General features: G+C 43.1%; 1 protein-coding gene across 1 annotated transcript in view; it reads right to left on the bottom strand.

The window, feature by feature from the left end:
* Positions 1-19786, bottom strand: part of DMGDH (dimethylglycine dehydrogenase) — a 527940-nt gene that overhangs the window by 287399 nt on the left and 220755 nt on the right. The window contains exons 6-7 of the mRNA XM_086960740.1: positions 7323-7571; positions 6786-6984 (exon numbers count right to left, since the gene is read on the bottom strand). Coding sequence (XP_086816866.1) covers positions 6786-6984; positions 7323-7571 — 448 coding nt within the window. The remainder of the gene's footprint in view (positions 1-6785; positions 6985-7322; positions 7572-19786) is intronic.

The raw sequence follows: 19786 nt of genomic DNA, 5'->3' as shown, positions 1-19786 counted from the left end.
AAAAATGAAATTCTTTCAGAGCGGATAACTGTTTCACAAATACTCCAAGGTTCCATCAAGAATATTTGCATGTCCTGCAAAAATATTCCAGGGTCATTCTAAATCTGTGAGTCTCCCATAGGTGTTATTCAAATATGCCAACATGTCCTTGGTGCTCTAGCTGGTCAGCAGTGATGAGACTCTCAACCAGGCCAGGGTTGCTCACATTTCGGCACTTAGGATGGCAGAGCAGTTGGCAGCGAGGTAGGACTGCAGAGGGTTTGTATCATCTTGATCAAACAAGCCGCAGTCAGAATGATCAGACTGCATGTATCGCCAAGATGACAAAGTAAGAAACGTACACATTGAACACTGCCACGTTCCTTTCTTGTATATAAAAAAACGCACACTGCCATGCCGCTGTGCTATATGTAAAAGCACACACTGCCATGCCCTTCACCCAAATAGCCGTAGAGTTTAGATTTCCAATGAAATCTCCCACTCCTTCCACCATGTAAACACTAACAGCTTTTATATTGCATCATTATGTAAAGCTCAATTTGCAACTCTGCATAAGCAGATGACAACCTTCCCTCGCTCCCTTCCGGTCAGTGTGTGCTTCATGTACTCAAGGACCATCCTCATCCTTGATTTATTCACAGAAATAAATCAAGAACACGCAGTTAGAGGTACAAGTCTGATCTATTTACAGGAACTATAGTAAGGAATTAACAGTCGAAAATGTTCATCTTTAGCATGACAGAATTCGAAAAGATCTGAGCAGGTTCCAGGGCATGGCAAACTCTACCCATGAAAGGACCACTTGCAGGAACTTCACACTGGCACAGTGTGTGTGGGAGAAAGAAGAACTATGGCCAAAAATTACAATTCTTCCTCTAGCCAACATTCCCAGCAAGTCCTTAGCTCATCTGGGATGGTAGTGCGTGGAGACGAACAACCATTACCGCGCCAGCAACACTACGCATGGCTTTACGTCGCATGTGTTACAGCGCATGTGACGTTTCCACGCGTGGACATTGTGATGCATACCATTACATCGCTTGCGCATTCGCGTGCAATGTAATGGCGTTGCTGGAACCGGTAGCAGAGATGGCGAAGCGGCACCAGAAACCACGAGGAAACAAAGGTAAGTGTATGTGTTAAGGTTTAGGGCTTGAGGTTTAGGGCTTAGGGCATACGGTTTAGGGTTTGGGGCAGTGTCAGGCGGGGATAGTGTATATTACTGTTTAGGGTTTGGGGTAGTGTGTTACTGTTTGGGTGTTTAGGGCTTAGGGTGGTAGTGTATGCTACCGTTAGGGCTTAGGGGCAGGGGGTCGTAGTCTATGGTCATCGTTGAGCATTTAGATTCAGTTTTTTAAAATTTAGGATGCGGGGAAATGGGGGCCTTTGTAAAGGCGTTTCGTATGCATTTGTTAAGGCATGCAAACTAATTCCATACTTTGTAATAGCATGCGTTGTGACGTACATCGCGAATTAAAAAACGCGTTGTAAAGGCACGCGTTGTTTTGGTTTGCGATGTATCGTCATACATGCCCCCTCACAAATACAGTGAGCATATCCGACCCCCCTCACACATACAGTGAGCATGTCTGCACAATAGTGACATCACGACCCTTCATCTGGTCACTTTCACTAGAAGAGTCGCTAAAAGTCTCAGGACCTTAGCTAGAGCCTAGATTGCTCATTCCTTGAAACCCCCTTTCCTCTGATGATTGTCTCGCTTCTGTCAGAGCTTGATTCCGATATCGGTCGTCATTACTATGCACGCAGAGTATAAACTAATGTGTATGTTTTTCCTCCCTCCCTGCACGGATGTATGACGATACATCGCGAACCAAAACAATGCGTGCCTTTACAACACGGTTGTACACTGTATGTGTACAACCGTACACTGTATGTGTGAGGGGATCAGACATGCTCACTGTATGTGTGAGGGGAATCAGATATGCTCACTGTGTGTGTGAGGGGAATCAGATATGCTCACTGTGTGTGTGAGGGAAATCAGATATGCTCACTGTATGTGTGAGGGGGTTATATATGCTCACTGTATGTGTGAGGTGGTCAGATATGCCCACTGTAGAAACGAGAATAAGGACAGTTGCTAGACTAGAACATGAACTTAGTAGCGCAATTAGGGCGAATCAGGATATTGTTAGAATAACATACGAGCTTGCTATGGCTAAGGCAGCGGTTGGGGAACTATTTGCGTCTAAAGCAGCAGGGAAATATTTGGCATGGAGGAAAGATCAATATGAGTATAGTGAGCAGATAGGCCGCATGCTAGCTGTTTGAACAAGGCAGGCTGCTACTAAGGGGGATATCTCTGAGATCAGGTCCGAGAACGGAAGTGTCGCAACAACACCCGAGAGTATATGTGCTAGCTTTTGGGACTACTATCAGAAGCTATATGAAGCTGACGCCTATTGAGGATATAGATAATTATCTTGGGAGTGTCAGACTAGAGAAACTAACGACAGGGGGACATTGGAGACGGCATTTAATAAAATAGAAATACAGAGGGCAATTTATGACTTACCATCTGGTAAAGCAGTAGGCCCAGACTCTATACCCTTGGAGTTTTACAAAACATTTTTAGCCGAGATAGAAGAAGAACTATATGAGTTGGCTGTAAATATACAAGAGGGCGCGATACCTCCGGAGTCATGGGGAGAGGCAACTATGATAGTCTTTCTGAAAAAAGATAAGCCCGCAACCAATCCTGGGTCTTATAGGCCGATAAGCCTAATGAACAGCGATGTGAAAATCTACTCAAAGATGTTGGCAAATAGGCTAGGAGCAGTAATTGGCAAGATTGTCTCTCCATGGCAGCACGGGTTTATCCCTGGGAGAGGAACAGCGGAACATGTTAGAAGAGGGTTTACGTTATGTGATGGCACGGCATCCTCACGAGACCCTATGGCGCTGATTCTTTTAGATGCTGAGAAGGCATTTGATAGGGTTTCGTGGGGATTTCTTTGGGCTGCGTTGGAGAAGCTGAATCTGGGGGAGGGCTATGTGGGAGCTCTGAAAGCCTTATACTACAATCCAAGAATAAGGGTTAGAACCATGGGGGAGCTGAGTGGTATAATAGATATTGGACGAGGAACTAGGCAAGGGTGTCCTTGCTCCCCGCTACTCTGCGCTCTATACATAGATACATTCATCAGGAGGATAGAGCAGAACAGAAACATCTTGCCCATAGTATTGAACAGGTATGAAACTAAAATACTAGGATATGCGGATGACTTGGCCATAACATCATGTGAACCAATGTCAGCCCTAACAGAAATAGAACAGGAAGCGGCTGCATTTGGAAGACTGTCTGGGTACAAATTAAATGTAAATAAGACCCAAGTAGTAATAAATCAGAAAGTATCTTTGGTCGATCCAAGAGTGGTAGAGACAGCAGTATATCTGGGGGTTCACATAACCTCAGACCTTTCGAAAGTGGTATCGAAGAACTTAAGCCCCATTATAGATAAGGCCAAAATTGATTTTGACAAACTGAATAATCTACACCTAACAACAATTGGCCGCTGCAATGTTATCAAAATGGTGTTTATGCCAAAAGTGCTTTATTTATTTAGGACCATACCGCTAATTTTTAACAATAGCTGTTTCAGGGAGCTAGAAAAGGTAACAAACAGATTTATATGGGCCAAGGGCAAAACACGCCGCAGCTAAAAATTTCTGTCACTCCCAAGAGAGAGAGGTGGGCTGGCGCTACCAGACTTTAAGGCATATTATTGGGCAACGGTCCTGCAATACATCAGAGGTATGCTGGGGGGGAGTGTTATAGACAGATGGAGAGGTAGAGATGGGATCCCAGACGTATATGAACTCGTAGTAAAAAACTCTAATCAATGGTTACTCACATATGAGGAGAGGAGCTATCACAAAAAAGTAAGGCTTAAGACCTTGGTGGCCGCAAGATCAGTCTGGTCTGGAAAAAGGAGAAAATAAAAACTAGGGAGAATGAATTATTATACCCCTCTGTATGGGAACCCATCACTGCCGGGGGTATTTCACGACCCAGTTATGAGGGGATGGGATGCATTAGGGGTTAGAACTATCGGGGACCTTATAGGGGCAACCGGTCTGATCTCTTTTGAGCAGGCACAACGCTTATATAACCTAGGGCGCAGAGACTTTTTTAAGTACCTACAAGTGAGGTCAGTTCTGGTAAAGAAACAGGGAGGAGATATGAATTTTCAAAGAATCGAACTGCTGGAATGTGTAAGGGATGAAGGGGGATCCTCCATCTCGCAATTATACGAAGAAATTTGTAAATATAAAAAGGATGATTGTGATAGAATGTACGTGAAGTGGAGAGTCAAACTAGGTCTAACAGGAAATGAGGCAGAGAAGTCATTAAAACTGTCAAACTCGGTCTTAAGAGTGGCAAATTTACAATCTCAGCAATATAAGACTGTTTGAACTTTATTACACTCCTCATAAAATAGCGCAGTGGGGGGGAAATAACGGGGGCATCTGTCCGAGATGCCAATCCACGCAAGCAGATACAATTCATATGTTTGCATCATGCCCCTCTCTGGACATATATAAAAAATCTTTGGAACAATTTTTCTCCTATTCTTTGGGGATACATTTAACATTGACAGATGAAGTTATGATTTTGGGTGTAGCGAGGGCGGGTGTAGATGTTCTTCATCATGAGTTTCTGTATTTAGCTATGACTCTCAGCAGACTATGCATAGCTACACTCTGGAAGGACCCTAACCCTCCAACATTACAGCAATGGATCTCTCGTGTACTGGCCATATATATATTAGAAATGGCCCTATATGATAAAAGAGGGAGGGAAAAAAAAGAAGCTGGACGGAGGATATGGGCCCCGATAATTGAATGGAAAAGGAGGCTGGGAGAGATTTAAGATGAAATAGGGGGAAAGTCAGACACAATTAAGAATATGTGATATTTCTTAATGATGGTTTTCTATTGTGTCTGAGATTAATTTTTCCCATTTTTCCTTTTTTAATTATTTTTTTCTTTTACTTACTCTTCCCAGTCTAAAGCTCTTTGTGTACCTGGAAAAAATGCTCTATTTGTTTTAAATTTGGCGATAATGTGTTTTGAATCTTAAGATTATTTTTTTATGTTTCTGTTTCTCTGGCAATGTATTATGAATATGTAATTCTGATGTTGATGGGGAAAAAAATAAATTTAAAAAAAGAGCTTGATTCCGATATCGGTCGTCATTGCTATGCACGCAGAGTATAAACTAATGTGTATGTTTTTCCTCCCTCCCTGCACGGATGTATGATGATACATCGCGAACCAAAACAATGCGTGCCTTTACAACACGGTTGTACACTGTATGTGTACAACCGTACACTGTATGTGTGAGGGGATCAGACATGCTCACTGTATGTGTGAGGGGAATCAGATTATGCTCACTGTGTGTGTGAGGGTAATCAGATATGCTCACTGTGTGTGTGAGGGAAATCAGATATGCTCACTGTATGTGTGAGGGGGTTATATATGCTCACTGTATGTGTGAGGGGGTCAGATATGCCCACTGTATGTGTGAGGGGGATCAAATATGCTCACTGTAAGTGTGAGCGGAATCAGATATGCTCTGTATGTGTGAGGGGGTCAGACATGCTCACTGTATGTGTGAGTGGGTCAGACATGCTCACTGTATGTGTGAGGGGGTCACAAATGCTCACTGTATGTGTGAGGGGGTCACAAATGCTCACTCTAGGTGTGAGGAGAATCAGATATGCTCACTGTATGTGTGAGGGGAATCAGATGCTCACTGTATGTGAGGGGGTCAGATATGCACACTGAATGTGGGAGGGGGTCAGATATGCTCACTATGTGTGAGGGGAATCAGATGCTCACTGTATGTGAGGGGGTCAGACAAGCTCACTGTATGTGTGAGGGGGTCAGACATGCTCACTGTATGTGTGAGGGGGTCAGCCATGCTCACTGTATGTGTGAGGGGGTCAGCCATGCTCACTGTATGTGTGAGGGGGGGGGGTCAGCCATGCTCACTGTATGTGTGAGGGGGGGGGTCAGACATGCTCACTGTATGTGTGAGGGGGGTCAGACATGCTCACTGTATGTGTGAGGGGGTCAGACATGCTCACTGTATATGTGAGGGGGATCAGATATGCTCACTGTATGTGTGAGGGGGGGTTAGGTGCCCATATGTGGCACCTGATCTGTGTGAGCAAGAACACATGCTATAATGCTTCCTTTACACAAATAAGCAATACAATTTCCCTTTATGAACAACTGCATTTCTGTGCTCAACTTTAGTGTGTAAGGCATGAACTTACATAGTATTGGCCATAAAAAACGCCACTCGCTCGGCATGGAATGGATTCTCATGAAATCTTCACTGTCTACAGTGATGACCTCCATAACAGGGGGAGTGCCTGTCACACCTTTTTGAGGAGTCTGATATGTAGTACCTGCTCCAGTGAGCAGGACAACTTAAGAGAGCCAAGCAAGGTAGTGTGAGGCGTTTTAGCCGCTTTGGTAGCAGAGGGAAAGGAAAAGAGCCTCAACAACACCTTACGGAAGAGTCGTTGGATATTCAATGATGGCACAGGGATTGTTAGGAGGCATTTTGGGCGATCCAGAAATGAAACAAGAACTCAACCTAGAGATTCATATTTAGGAACTAGGTCAGTGAGAGACACAAGGGGCCAATCAAACACCACACATTTTCTAAGGTAACAATTGAATATGACCAACTCATATCTCTCTTAACTGCAGCACTTATCTACCACTACTTTAACATCAACCCTACTTACCCAAAGCCAACAGCGACCCAGTAATTTCGCACTCCCTGGTGTGGTCCAACCATGGGAAGAATGTCTGGAGAATAAGTGATGGGACCTGACACTATATTGGTGATATCTGCTTCTTTCAAGACAGGAACCATATCCATCGCTGCCTCCACGTGAGTCATCAACCTGTCCAAGTCAGACTCAAAGAGTTCCTTCCCAAAACCTGAAAAATATACTCACATTACATTACACTAGTACTTAAAATTCTAGAAGCAAAGAACAACTAAATTTAATATGTAAACATTGTTATAGAATCACCAATATTTTGAGACACTGTAAAGTCGGTCAGACCATGCCATGTACGTGGCTAAGTTCTCATACCCCCTTAATCCAATGTTGCCTTGCAGCCTATCAAAACATCTGCTTGTACTTTATTTTAGGTAGGCCATTACCATAAGCTGCCATGCCTTCAAATCCTAGTGCCTTAAATATCTGCAATTTAGGAGCATAACACCACTATATCGAAATGTCACATAAAAATAGACAATAAAACACACTCACCTGGGGGCACACCATCAGTCACCCAGGACTCTTGTAGCTTCATTTTCTCCGGACTCTCATACGGGCCAAACAGCAGCCCGTCTCTTTCTTGTCTTAGATAATACGACCCCTCCAGATCCCGAAGGACAGGGAGCTCTCTCTTTAGTGCTTTCACTTCAGGGACACTGGCTGTGACAATGTATTGATGGTGGACAGGTATGAGAGGATGACTTAATCCTATCAGTTTTCCTACTTCACGGGCCCAGAAACCTTAAAGGAATAAAAACGTGGAAGTAAATATCATGTACACATATTCTACAGCCTCATGGCCACTGTTCTCAATGGAGAGCAACATTACACAAGTTTTCATCTAACCCAGTGATTGTAATGCAAGTCTGACTGGTCAGTTGTTAGTTGATAAACTGGTAGATTGGTATAAAAAACCTTGAGAATCCCAGCCCAACAATTTCTTGAAGCTAATCTTGATCAACAGGCCCAAAATAAATGTGAACTTTTGGATGCAGAATAGTCGTAACGTGGTGATGTTCGAGAACATTACTCCTGGACAAATTGTCCAAATCCGTTTTGGACTTCAGGATTATCAAGGGGGTTCATATTCAGATGACTGGCTACTTTTACAACTAGGACCACTCTGAAAGCTACCACCCTCCCCAGGGACTAAAATAAAACCACGTTAACCTTGTACTGTGGTGTGTTCAACTACTGCAAATGGATCATGAATAAACTTTTCAAATTTGGTTCAATTACAATTGAGAAGAGGTAAAAAGCTGCTATCAGATGTTAACTGACTATAAGTACTTAATTGACCAAGGAGGAGGTAATGAAGCCATATATTGAGCTAATGAGGTTCCCACTTGAAAAGGCTATGGGTTTGAGCATAAAAAGAGAAAAGCCACAGCCTGATCCCAGGGATTTATTTCGCCCTGGTTCAATAGCACATTGAGAGCAATACAGAGGAACGAAAGAGCAGGATTAGTCAATCTGATGTAATCAAATACTGACCGGATAGGAGAAAAGCTTGCTGCCTGCCTGTGAAAGAGAGAGGCAGTGTACATATTGATTATCCCAAAAACAGAACTAAGGGGTCAGTGATCTGGAACATTGTGACAAAGGTCATTGGTTAAAGGGTATTAAAAGGTTCTAGAAACATGGAAAAGTTAAACAGTGCACACATGATACTGATGCAAAATGCGTTGTATAGGCTTCTGCCCTATAGGACTAAAATGGATAACTTACGATAGAGAGATCTCAATCAAATCCTTAGTGCTGGCCAACTAGGTTATGACAGATAATTCACTTCCAAAACCTATGCTGTGACACCATCTTGGGCCATTGGACAAGATGGCCTATTCGCTATTGTGTTGAAGTGTTATTCGATTTGATGGGAAATTATTTTGACAAAAGTTTTTGAAAAAATAAAGGTGAACCAAGAACTCCTCCCGCACTGGAAGGTTCAAATGTGATCCCAATCTAATTAAAAAAGGCTGCAGAGCAAAACCAGGTAATTACAAATCGATGATAATGCTCAGACAGCTAGTAAAGTTCTATTTGAAGTCTTGTATCAACATCTATTGCACGAGGTCAGTTTCAATAAAATACTCCTTAAAGCACAAACCACTTCACCAAAAGTTGTTGTCCTTTACATAACAAATTAGCCCTTTCTAACTTATGTCATCTAGCAGCAGGAAAGAAGAGAAGCCTAAACACTGATCTACAAACAGCGTTTGACTCAAGTGATAGTAGACTGCTGTGGACAAAATGACAATACAGGACTCCTGGTACAGTTTTTTTTAAAGAGGTCCATCATCTGTACCAACACAACTGGGTGACTGCTTGGAAGGTGCTGTATCTAGGATATATAACATCCCAGGAAGACACATAGTAAAGTTGTTGTTAATGTTTTGCACATACACTGATCAACTACGCTCAAACTGCTTGAGCAGTATAGGCTTAGCAAGCTCAAAATGATCCACATAAGGATGAATATATGATTATGGGCGATACAAATAAATGTTTTGGCAAGTGTCAAACTTCAACGAATAAGGGATGAGAAGTTATCATTGTTTGCTTATTAAATCCAGAATACAAAACTATAATAGATTAAATTCAAAGTATGAAGACTGACATGAAAAAATTATTATCACAGCATACAATGCACTTATCAGGCACCATTTAATATAGAGAATCCCTGATCGTGGCTTCAAAAGGAGAAAAACCTTGATACAGTGTAAAGTCCTCTCTTGTGGGAAGCATTCAGCATCAGAAATTCAATTTCTGTGAAATGCTTAAAGCTTGAATTAGGATTTCAGACAAAATCCATGTCTAACAGGTTGCAGTGCTTCTCACGTTTGACATCTAAAATGTAGAAGACGACAGTCCGTTGTCCTTCATACGGATAGATATCAGCATAGAATGCATTACTGCCAAAAATGAGAGGTCGGTTGATAAACTGGCCGAGACCTAAGAATAAACGCAACTCCAGAGTTGCTTTTAATTCTTGTCAGAAGAAAAATTGAGTTATGATTATGAGCATCACCTTACCAATGAATTGTGAAGTCTGCCCTTCGAAGCACAAACAATCTGAACTTGTATGAGGGGCTTGAACCTGGTCTTACGGTTTCAGCTAGTGCAACTTTCAGCCTTGGCAATAAATATCAATGACCACTCAAAGCTGTCAATGTTGTTTTAAAATACGACTATCTAATTTCTTAAAGATTTTGTGACTTGCTCTATAAAAATAATGTATTTTAATGAAAAATAATGACTTCTTGTGTCAATGGTTTCAGGGTACGAAAAAGTAAATTATTAATGGCTGTGAGTATGCTCTTCTTGGCTATAACTATTCTCTACTGGAAGAGTCCAATAACAATCTCCCCAATTAACGCCACTGTAAGAATTAGAGAATGTGCAGTAAACAGTATTTACCGAAGAAGGTGCAAGCATTTGGAGACTTCTATATGACCCTTTTTCTGCTGAGGGATATAGTGAAGTCAAGCAGGCAGATTATCTGGAGGGAGTTGAGCTCCCGAAAGTAACTGATGCTCAAAATGAGCTATTGCAAGGGCCCATAGATGAGGAGGCCATAGCAGGCCTTAAACTGCACAAATCCCGGGGCACAGATGACCAAACAGCACACTTTAATAAGACCTTTGGCTCTGAGCCGATACCGCACATGGTTGCTCTTTTCAATTCGATAGCAACCTCCATGGCGTTAACACTATCAATGAGTGAAGCACTCATCTTGGTTATCCACAAAACAGGAAAGGACCCACAACTATGCGGTTCTTACCACCCGATCACATTACTCAATCTTGATGCCAAAATATATCCAAAGATTTTAGCCACCAGGATCGAGGTGTTAATGCCTGAGGTAATCCATCCAGATCAAGCCAACTTTATTAGCGGCAGACAAACCCATTATAATCTCCATAGGGTTATCCATCTGGTCAAAAAAGCAGCAAAAATTGAGTCCCAGCAGTTTTACTAGCACTAGATGCAGAGAAACCTTTTGAACGGGTGGATTGGACTTTCTTATTCTGCACTTTAAAACGATTCGGGTTCTGCAATAAATGTATAGCTTTGATTAAAGCCAAATATGCACAGCCTAGTGTCTGGGTTCTGGCCAAGCTGATAGGCTCGGAATAGTTCCATTTGGGGAGGGGGACTAGACAAGGCTATACAGCTGTGCTCTCGCAACTACAATGGGGTAGATGAGTAAAATACAATGACAAAAACAATACAATAAGTCACAGCAGATCCTTTGGTGTTTCTCTTGTCCCAGCAAGATGAAATTTAATGTATCCAAGACTTGAAGAACAGTAAGCCGACATGTGTTTCGTCGTGTACAGATGAGTCAACACGACTCTTCAGGGCTTTTGGCTCAACCCCGAGCAAATGAGTTGAGCAGAGTCTGGTACTCCTGAAGGAATTCACTCGGTATGTACGTGCATGTGTACTGGTCAATAGGACCGGTACATCCAGTAATGCGCAAGAAAAGTACTCTTGCTGCTGTGTTCCGTTCTATAGGATCAGTCAAATTAATCAGAGTATATCACTTGATACGGGTGTGTATAAGGTAGTAACCGGGAGGGGATCCATCCGCTGAGGCACTATGGAAAAACGGGTGCGTTTAACTCCAGGCGTGGTGTGCGGTAGTACGGTATCCCTCCTCCGTTGTTTCCCGGTCGCCGTCCTCCGTGATCCTATAGAACGGAACACAGCAGCAAGAGTACTTTTCTTGCGCATTACTGGATGTACCGGTCCTATTGACCAGTACACATACACGTACATACCGAGTGAATTCCTTCAGGAGTACCAGACTCTGCTCAACTCATTTGCTCGGGGTTGAGCCAAAAGCCCTGAAGAGTCGTGTTGACTCATCTGTACACGACGAAACACATGTCGGCTTACTGTTCTTCAAGTCTTGATACATTAAATTTCATCTTGCTGGGACAAGAGAAACACCAAAGGATCTGCTGTGACTTATTGTATTGTTTTTGTCATTGTATTTTACTCATCTACCCCATTGTAGTTGCGAGAGCACAGCTGTATACTATTGATAAGTCCTGGACTTTTAGACGGTTAAGGGTTTTTTCCGTTTGCTCTTCACGCACTACTTGTAACCACTTTCCCTACACACTGTAACGTATCAATTGAGGCAGAGCGCCCCTAGTATCTAATTTCTCTAAAAACCCTCATCGCAGGGACTAGACAAGGCTGCCCCCTCTCCTCTTTAATGTTTGCACTTAGTATTGAGCCCCTAACTGCTAGAGTACCTAGATCACGTTGTGTTCATGGCATTCCATTTGGCACAGATGAACATCAGATTTCCCTGTTTGCAGACAATGTCCTGATGACTTTAACCTCACCAAGCTCGAGCCTAGATGCAGTGCAAACAGAGATTTAGAATTTTGAGAGGGTGTCAGGTTATCATGTCAATCTCTCCAAATCATATCTTGCGAATCTCACCCTGTTGCAAGGGGAAATGGACTCGCTGGTGGCATCTATCCCCTTTTGTGAGGCTAAAAAAGAGATTACTTACCTTGGCATCAGGATTAACCCCCAGGTCTCGGATCTTCTGCTCCTCCAGAAACTCAAGAAGTACTTTAGTAGAGGAGCTCCAATGTATAACACATGGCTGGATCCTATACAAGTAATCAAAACAAACAGTCTGCAGAGACTCTTGTATCTTTTCCAAGGGCTGCCGATTGAGTTAGATAACGGGTTCCTACCAGTCTTGCAATCTATGATTTTAAGGTTCATCTGGCAGGGTCAGAGGGCTCGTCCTCCTTACAAACAACTCGAAGAGCTCAGGAGGTATTAGCATTTCTGGATTTAGAACTTTACTAAACAGCGGCTCAGCGGAGAGGCATTGTTGAGTGGTCAGCATGGAGTATGACTAGCACTGGCTCCATATGGATAGAGCGGTGTCGAGTAGATATATCTGGGGCCTCCTAGGGAAGCCCAAAGCAGACGGTCCGCTAAATGTGTACCTCAGTACACCAAGACTACCCTACAAATCTCAGACAAGATTAATAGAAGGGTGTCCTGGACCACCTTCCCCTCACCATTGACCCTAATTAATTATAATCCAGCGTTCACTCCAACTTTGCATTCAGGATCCTTGGATGCGTGGAGGGATGATGTTGCCTTACTGTCTCCAACCTTTTCCACAACTAGGATATCCTATCATTCAAGCACTGCCAGAGGGACTTCCACTTACCTGTGTCATAAATCTACCACTACACTCACCTCCAACACTGGGTTCTCCATCCTGATGTTCGTGAGGCAGCCATTAGAGATCTCCAACCCATTGAACGTTTGGTCAAAAATGGAGCTGGCTCTAAGCAGTGTTTCTCTTTCCTCCACGCCTTACTGATTTAAACGACCACTTCTCCTCAATCACTCACATGGACTTCTGGGAGCGAATACTAGGAGGCACCATCTTGGCCACACAATGGAGTAAGCTTTCAAGAGATATGCCCAGGTTCAGACATTCCATGGGAATCCGAGAGGCCCACTATAAAGTTTATGACTGGTACCTCTAGCCTACCAAATAGTCGAAAATCTTATATCCGGTGGGACTGCCTCACGGTACCCCCATTTTGGGAAGAAATACTAGCTCAGATCAAAGACATTTTAGGATATCCACTCTCAGACGATGTTGGCTTTACGTTTCTGGGTCTCAGAGATGATTCCCTCAAATATCAGACAGTGGGCGATCAATCCATACTCTGGCTTTGCCTCGGAGCTGCAAAAAATGGTGTCCTCCTGGAAATGGAAGGAAGTCGCATCTCTGACACAACGGCATGCCAGACTATAGCAGGCTCTCACGATGGAGCGTATGGCAGACATTTTAAATGATAACTTCAAAAACGTTAAATATATTTGAGGTCCGTTGGTAGCATCTCTCTTCAGGGGACTCCCACTGCTTGCCTGTTCAGCACACTCAAGGGCACTTCACCGTTTCCAGATCGAAGAGAGCTCCTCCTACTTGTGACTAAGTGAGACTACACCCCTGCTGTACATATGATTCCAACGTCAATAGCAATAAACCACACACATTGGCCGTACCCGTACACACTAAATGACACTCCCATATGCCAACTGTTTGTGGGTGGGGGAGTAAGTGGATTTGGGCAATTGTGACCTATTGTTATACAGACTTACAGCGCAAAGTATTTTGTTTCTGTTTGTGAAATGATATTCCTGAGGATAGTAGCAACTGATCCTGCCAATAGAATTATATGCTAAGAGACAGGGATTGCATTCAGATGTGCTGTAATGGTGTCACTTTGGAAAATCAATAAAGACAGTTTTGACAAAAAAGTATTTACAGTTAGGCCAAAGACTGAACTGATCTATTTCTTCTTTTTATTATCTACATAGGGTTTTCATCTGCTTACTGGCAAAATATATGTTGCCTTTCACAGTTCTGCACCAGCATTGTTAGTTGGTGGGATTGGGTGCTTGTAGGACCTCAGGGTTGTTTCACCAATTACCTGTAATCATACACTTGTCACAAATTGCTCTACATCACATCTGTCTTTTGGGGGCTTCATGGTACTTAGCCACAGAGCAAAGTAGTTCCAGGTCTCTATTAATAGCAAAACAGTTGCCATTTCTCCTGCGGACAGTGTCGGGGGATGTCCCGTTTTGAAAAGCTTACTTTTAACTTCGAATGAGTGCAAGTACCTAAAAGAAGCTAAAAGTAAGTATTAGCACCAAACCTTTGTTTCTCTCACAAAGTTCTTCGAAAGAGTGGTCTGCCAAACCTCAAGATCATGATAACCAAGCACACATCACCAGACAATTACATTTTCACAGATCACCCCACTGGAAGACCCGAGATTCTACCTACAGACAGAGGGTTATATAAACTTTTTAACGTTTCAAGAATATTATTACTGAGCCCTCCCTACCAGCAGACCTTCAAAATGAGCACAGCATTCTGTGATTCTGAAAAGAAACCTCATGACCCATCCATCCATGCAATTAACACATCATCTTTTTATCTAAATTAATTTATTTAGCTTCTTTTTGCATCTCCAATCCTTTTTATTTTTGCTTGAGTTTTATTTATCGCTATCGTTACCCAAAGGTATTGGTTATCAGAGCACTTTACATGAGCACCAGTTGGTTTACACAAGGACACATTTGTTTTTGTTAGGCACAGGGAAATTAAGTGATTTGCTTAGAATCACAGGATGTTGAGAGTCATTGCTGAGATGGAACCCGGTTCCCCATATTTGAGATAGACTTACCTAGCTGTTAGGCCACATCCTCTCCTTTGACCTTTAGTTTTTTCCTCACTCCTTCCACGGTCATATGCTTTGAAGCAGTTCTCTCCGACTCTATGAGGAGGGATTCTGATTCACAGCTTTATGTTTCATACGAGAAACTGGTATGCAGACTCGGGTGGCATTAATCTTTAATCCAGTAAATTGTGGCTTTACCTCACTGAGAATCTACATGTTGAGCAGTATGGTGTTGCTAATTTACATACCATTTCAATTTGCTTCCCAAATGCCATACTTCCAGCATGATCTAAAATGGTCTTATCCAGATTTCCTGTTACATGTCCTTGTTCAGCTTTGAAGGACTCTAAAATGTATGAGCAAGAAGAGAGACGCTCAAGCCAAATCAGAGACTTCTCACCTAGAGAGCAAAGGACCACCACCCATCATCACTAGTAAAGTAGCAGCTTCCCATATAGTGCAACAAGGGAATATCTAGAGGCAATGTTTTGAAACAAGTGACATGGACAATTAGCTAGATTTCCAGATAGAGCCACAACTGATACTTAAGTGAGTGGTAAAAAGAAAGAATTTACTTTTCCTCATCAATTCTTACTTTTCGAAATACATTTCAGCATATTTCTAAAGGTGTTATACAAAGCTCTCTGAATAATGTGAAAAGTAAGTTGATCTTCGCTGCTATTAAATAAGTATTAAAATAGAATTTTACGATTGAGAGACACATTTAGCACAGCATTGCAGGATAACTTCATATTGTGGGTGTTGCCATCACTTGAATACCATAAATCAACTAGCCTCACAACAGGAAAAAAAGTTGCAAGGGCCTGACGCCACAAATTTAGCCAAACTACAGGCGTCACTACTACATAGGCTTGGTGGGTGCAATACTTGTATATCAAGAAGTGTAAGGAAAGGGATAGGTGATTCCTTTCTCAGGTCAGGAGGGTAGAGAGTTTCTTTCACCTTAAGGGAGGGGCACAGGAGGGATACGCCCTCCGAAATTACTGGACACAAACAAAAAAGTATTCCACCACGTATTCTGTCTAAACTGCGGGTCACTTGTTTCTTCAGGTAGAACTCCACCTTCCTAGAAGCGGGGAAAGAAAGGGTTCCTTTTATTTAAATAACCCTTTACACACTCTGCCAGTGTCATGCATCATCATTAGGTTCGCCCTGTCTCCTAAAGGTCAGGGTGGGCTCAACCATGTTCCAGGGAGCACTTGAAAATAAAAGACCAGGGGGTATTAAGATAAAAAAATGATCCAGCTCACTCCAAGGTATTCCTTTATTGACGATTTTGTTTATATCAAGAAGAGTAACCGGATTTTAAAAATACATCTTCTATTAAGGAAGGATGATGAGTGGGAGCAACTCTACTAAAGTCTAATTTCATCTACTGCGATGACTTTCAGGGTCTCTTTACTGGAATGTGGTCAAAAGCGACTTGCACTGGGTGAAGAATCTCATTTTTCTCAATAAAGCTCAGAAGGTGGTTGTAGACTGCCTTGGCTTGTCATTTGGAGAGAAAAGAAAGGAGTTGTTAAATTGTGCATTTTTTCTTGTTATTGCTAAAATGGAATGGACTAAGGTTCTGGTCTTCAACTAGGGCAACACTATTGCCGATTTACAGACTACAGTACTGATTTTGAGTTCATCGTAGAATGTGAGTCTCTCACAGTTATCCCTTTATCCAACAAAAGTTTCTTGTGGACATGAGCATGGAGGATAGCCTCTGTGAATCCAGGATTTCAACAGCTTTGGGCCAATTGAAAACAGACTTTATTTGGGGCCTTAAGACTTTCTATGCTAGGATTTGGAGTTGGGATCATAAGTATGTTTTGCACCTTTTGCTCTCTAAGCTTTGGCGTTCTTTCTTTAACAGTCTTAGTTCACAAGTACACTAAGGATGATTTTTTTGGTTTCTTCTCCTCAACCTTTGAAGTAGGTTAAATGCTATTAAGAGATGCATAATGCTACACTTATAATGGCATAATATATCTGCTGTGGAGATTAGCTAGATCATATTGATTAGGAGTGGTGACAATGGGCAGTGGTATGACATATGCCTTCCGTCAGTTGTGTCAGTGAGGTTTAAACAAAATATGAGGCGCTGAGGATACAGAAGAATTATCACAAGCAAAAACAGAAAGGCCATAATGGTTGGCCCAAGGGAAGGCAGTGGGCATCACGGTAATACAAGACGAGGAATCAAAGCAGATAATATCAAAAGTATGGCGTTTGATGTGGGCTAGAGATGACTGCTTGATAACCAACCCAAAGCAAGAAATAATTCCTGGCACTGTGAGGTCAAAGTTGATAAAGTGGAGTCAAAATACACATTTAAATTATACACTAAAGCACTTAGTGAAAGTCTTCACTAAAATGCAAGAATGAACATCATACAAGAGGTCCAAAGACACACTAGAGATGCAGGGTGATTGATAGGTTAGTAAGATATGTCAAGACTTCCTATGAGAGTGTTTAACTTTGACCACAGAAGTGTCTAGAGCGTCAACTTAATCGGCTTCAATAAAGAAACCAAGGCATGAGTTTTAAAGAAAAAGCTACAAACCTCCAACACACTTTTCAGTACAGTGATGTAGTGTGGGCTGGGCCTTGTTATTCACACTGTTAAGTTAGCATAGGCTGATTAGAAGTTTAAACGCCATTTTTCTTTTTTGCTGCTTTTGCACACGACACTGCATATATCTGTTGTTGTAAGTTAGTCTGCGTGAAATGCTTCACATGAGACTGGCTTGTTTTCAGCATCCCTAGACTTACATCGTGACTCTTGTCTGCACACTGAGTGCTAAAGCCTCCAAGATTATCGTAACAAAGTAGTTGTTGTCCGGGCTGATCGGCTCACGTTCTATTTTTTTTTTTTTAATCTTTTCATTATTTCAAAAAGAAAAACAAACAGACATGAGATAGGACCATCATCAGTACAAAGAGTCCGACATTCCATAATAGCGTAAACATCAACAGCGGTCCAGCAATCCAAGGAAGCAAGTATTAATAGCATAGTTAAGGTCGCACTGCCCCTGGCCTGGGTCTGCCCAGCTGTGATAAGCGCCCTGGTTCTGTATTCTAGCATATGAGAAAGTCTGGACTCTAGGTCATTATACGGCACCTTAGGCAGGTCTGCCCTCATTCTCTAACTACCCCTAACCCCCGCCCCTGCTGCTGGCGCATCTATCCTAAAAGAGTGAGTGTTGACCAATGGCTGTTCTAGTATTCGGGGTATGTGTAGGCCATCGCATCAATGATAGTCCTTACTATCGTGAGAGCCATGGATGTCGCAAGTCCTTTCCCTCATCAGTCTCCCCAAGGCCAATGGAAGTCAACTATTGATGTTCATCCTCTGTCGATGTGCCATAGTCAGTTCCCAAGTCTGAGGTCTGGAGCTCCGTCACTAAAGCCTCCCAGGCCCGAAGCTGCCTCCTGCGCCCTATCACTATGGGACCTATGAGCCTGTTGCAATCGTACTGAACTCTGGCTGCTTGCCCACATAAGCAGCGCTGCTTTCCATCTAACATAGCTGGGGCCAACCGCCGCCTTCCAATGAGATGTGATTTCCCTCTTAGCCAGAATGAATCCCAGGTCTACAAACTTGCTAGTTATCTTATTTTTGCTGGTGTGTGGAAACCAGTGTAGCAGGCAAACTCCCTTATCATAGTGATCTGTCGACCGGTTACTCTACAAAGTAAATAGGTTATCTCCTCCCAGTAGGTACCCAACTGCAGACAGTCCCACAGCATATGGCTCAGGTCTGCGCCTTGTAGTTTGCATCTGGGGCATAGCGCGGTGTCCACACGGAAATACCGATTAATTTTAGCTGGTGTAAGGTATGCCCTATGTAATACGAAATACGGAATAAGCTGAAACCTAGCGTTCCTGGTACTCTTCCACGCTCGTTTAATTATCTGCGACCAAGCCGCATCAGGTATTGCCTTATCTAAATCCATCGCTCATTGCTCCCGTAGCTTTTGTAACGGATTAAGCCCCTCTCCCAGCATACGTTTATATAGGCCTTATAGGTGCCCGCTGCCATCACCACGTTTTGACACGCTCTGCTTGTTGGTGGTTCGGAACGGCCGGCTCCCCAATGCCTCTGTATGGCGGCGATCAGTGCTGTGTGCATCCGGTAATGGCTGCGCGGTAGACCAAAGGTCTCTTGCAACATGCCATAGGGCAACAGCCCCCCATCCGCGTACAGGTCACCCACCATCTGCAATCCCAGCTCCTCCCAGTCCGCAAGGGCGGACCAATCCTCGCCATGTGGTAACGCTGTACACATGCCTAATGGTATCTCGGGAGCGTACTGGCGCTTCACCCCAATTCTATTATGAAACCGTTTCCAACAGTACCATAGGGTCCCCTCCACCATCGATAAATCGTTAGTTCGCAGATGTTGTTGCAGAACCACGAAGGACAAAACATGCTGCGGTATCTCCGGTGCAAACTCTTTCCGGCCCTCGAAATTCCAGTGCCATCACCTGGGTAAAAAACTGGAATTGTGCAGCCAGGTAGTACAATTAAAAGTCCGGGACAGCAAGGCCCCCTTCAGCCCTCGGCCGCATCAATGTATCCAGCGCTACCCTGCGTCTTCCTGCACCCCAGATAAAGCTACCCACTGCAGAGTGGAGCGGAGTTGTCGAAAGAGAGCAAACGGAATCCGTATCGGCAGTGTCCGAAAATAGTACAAGA

The sequence above is a fragment of the Lissotriton vulgaris genome, chromosome 3_1, assembly GCF_964263255.1.
Source record: "Lissotriton vulgaris chromosome 3_1, aLisVul1.2, whole genome shotgun sequence".
NCBI lineage: Eukaryota > Metazoa > Chordata > Amphibia > Caudata > Salamandridae > Lissotriton > Lissotriton vulgaris.
The sequence above is the reverse complement of the archived record's forward strand: the minus strand, read 5'-3'. Positions and strand labels throughout refer to the sequence as shown.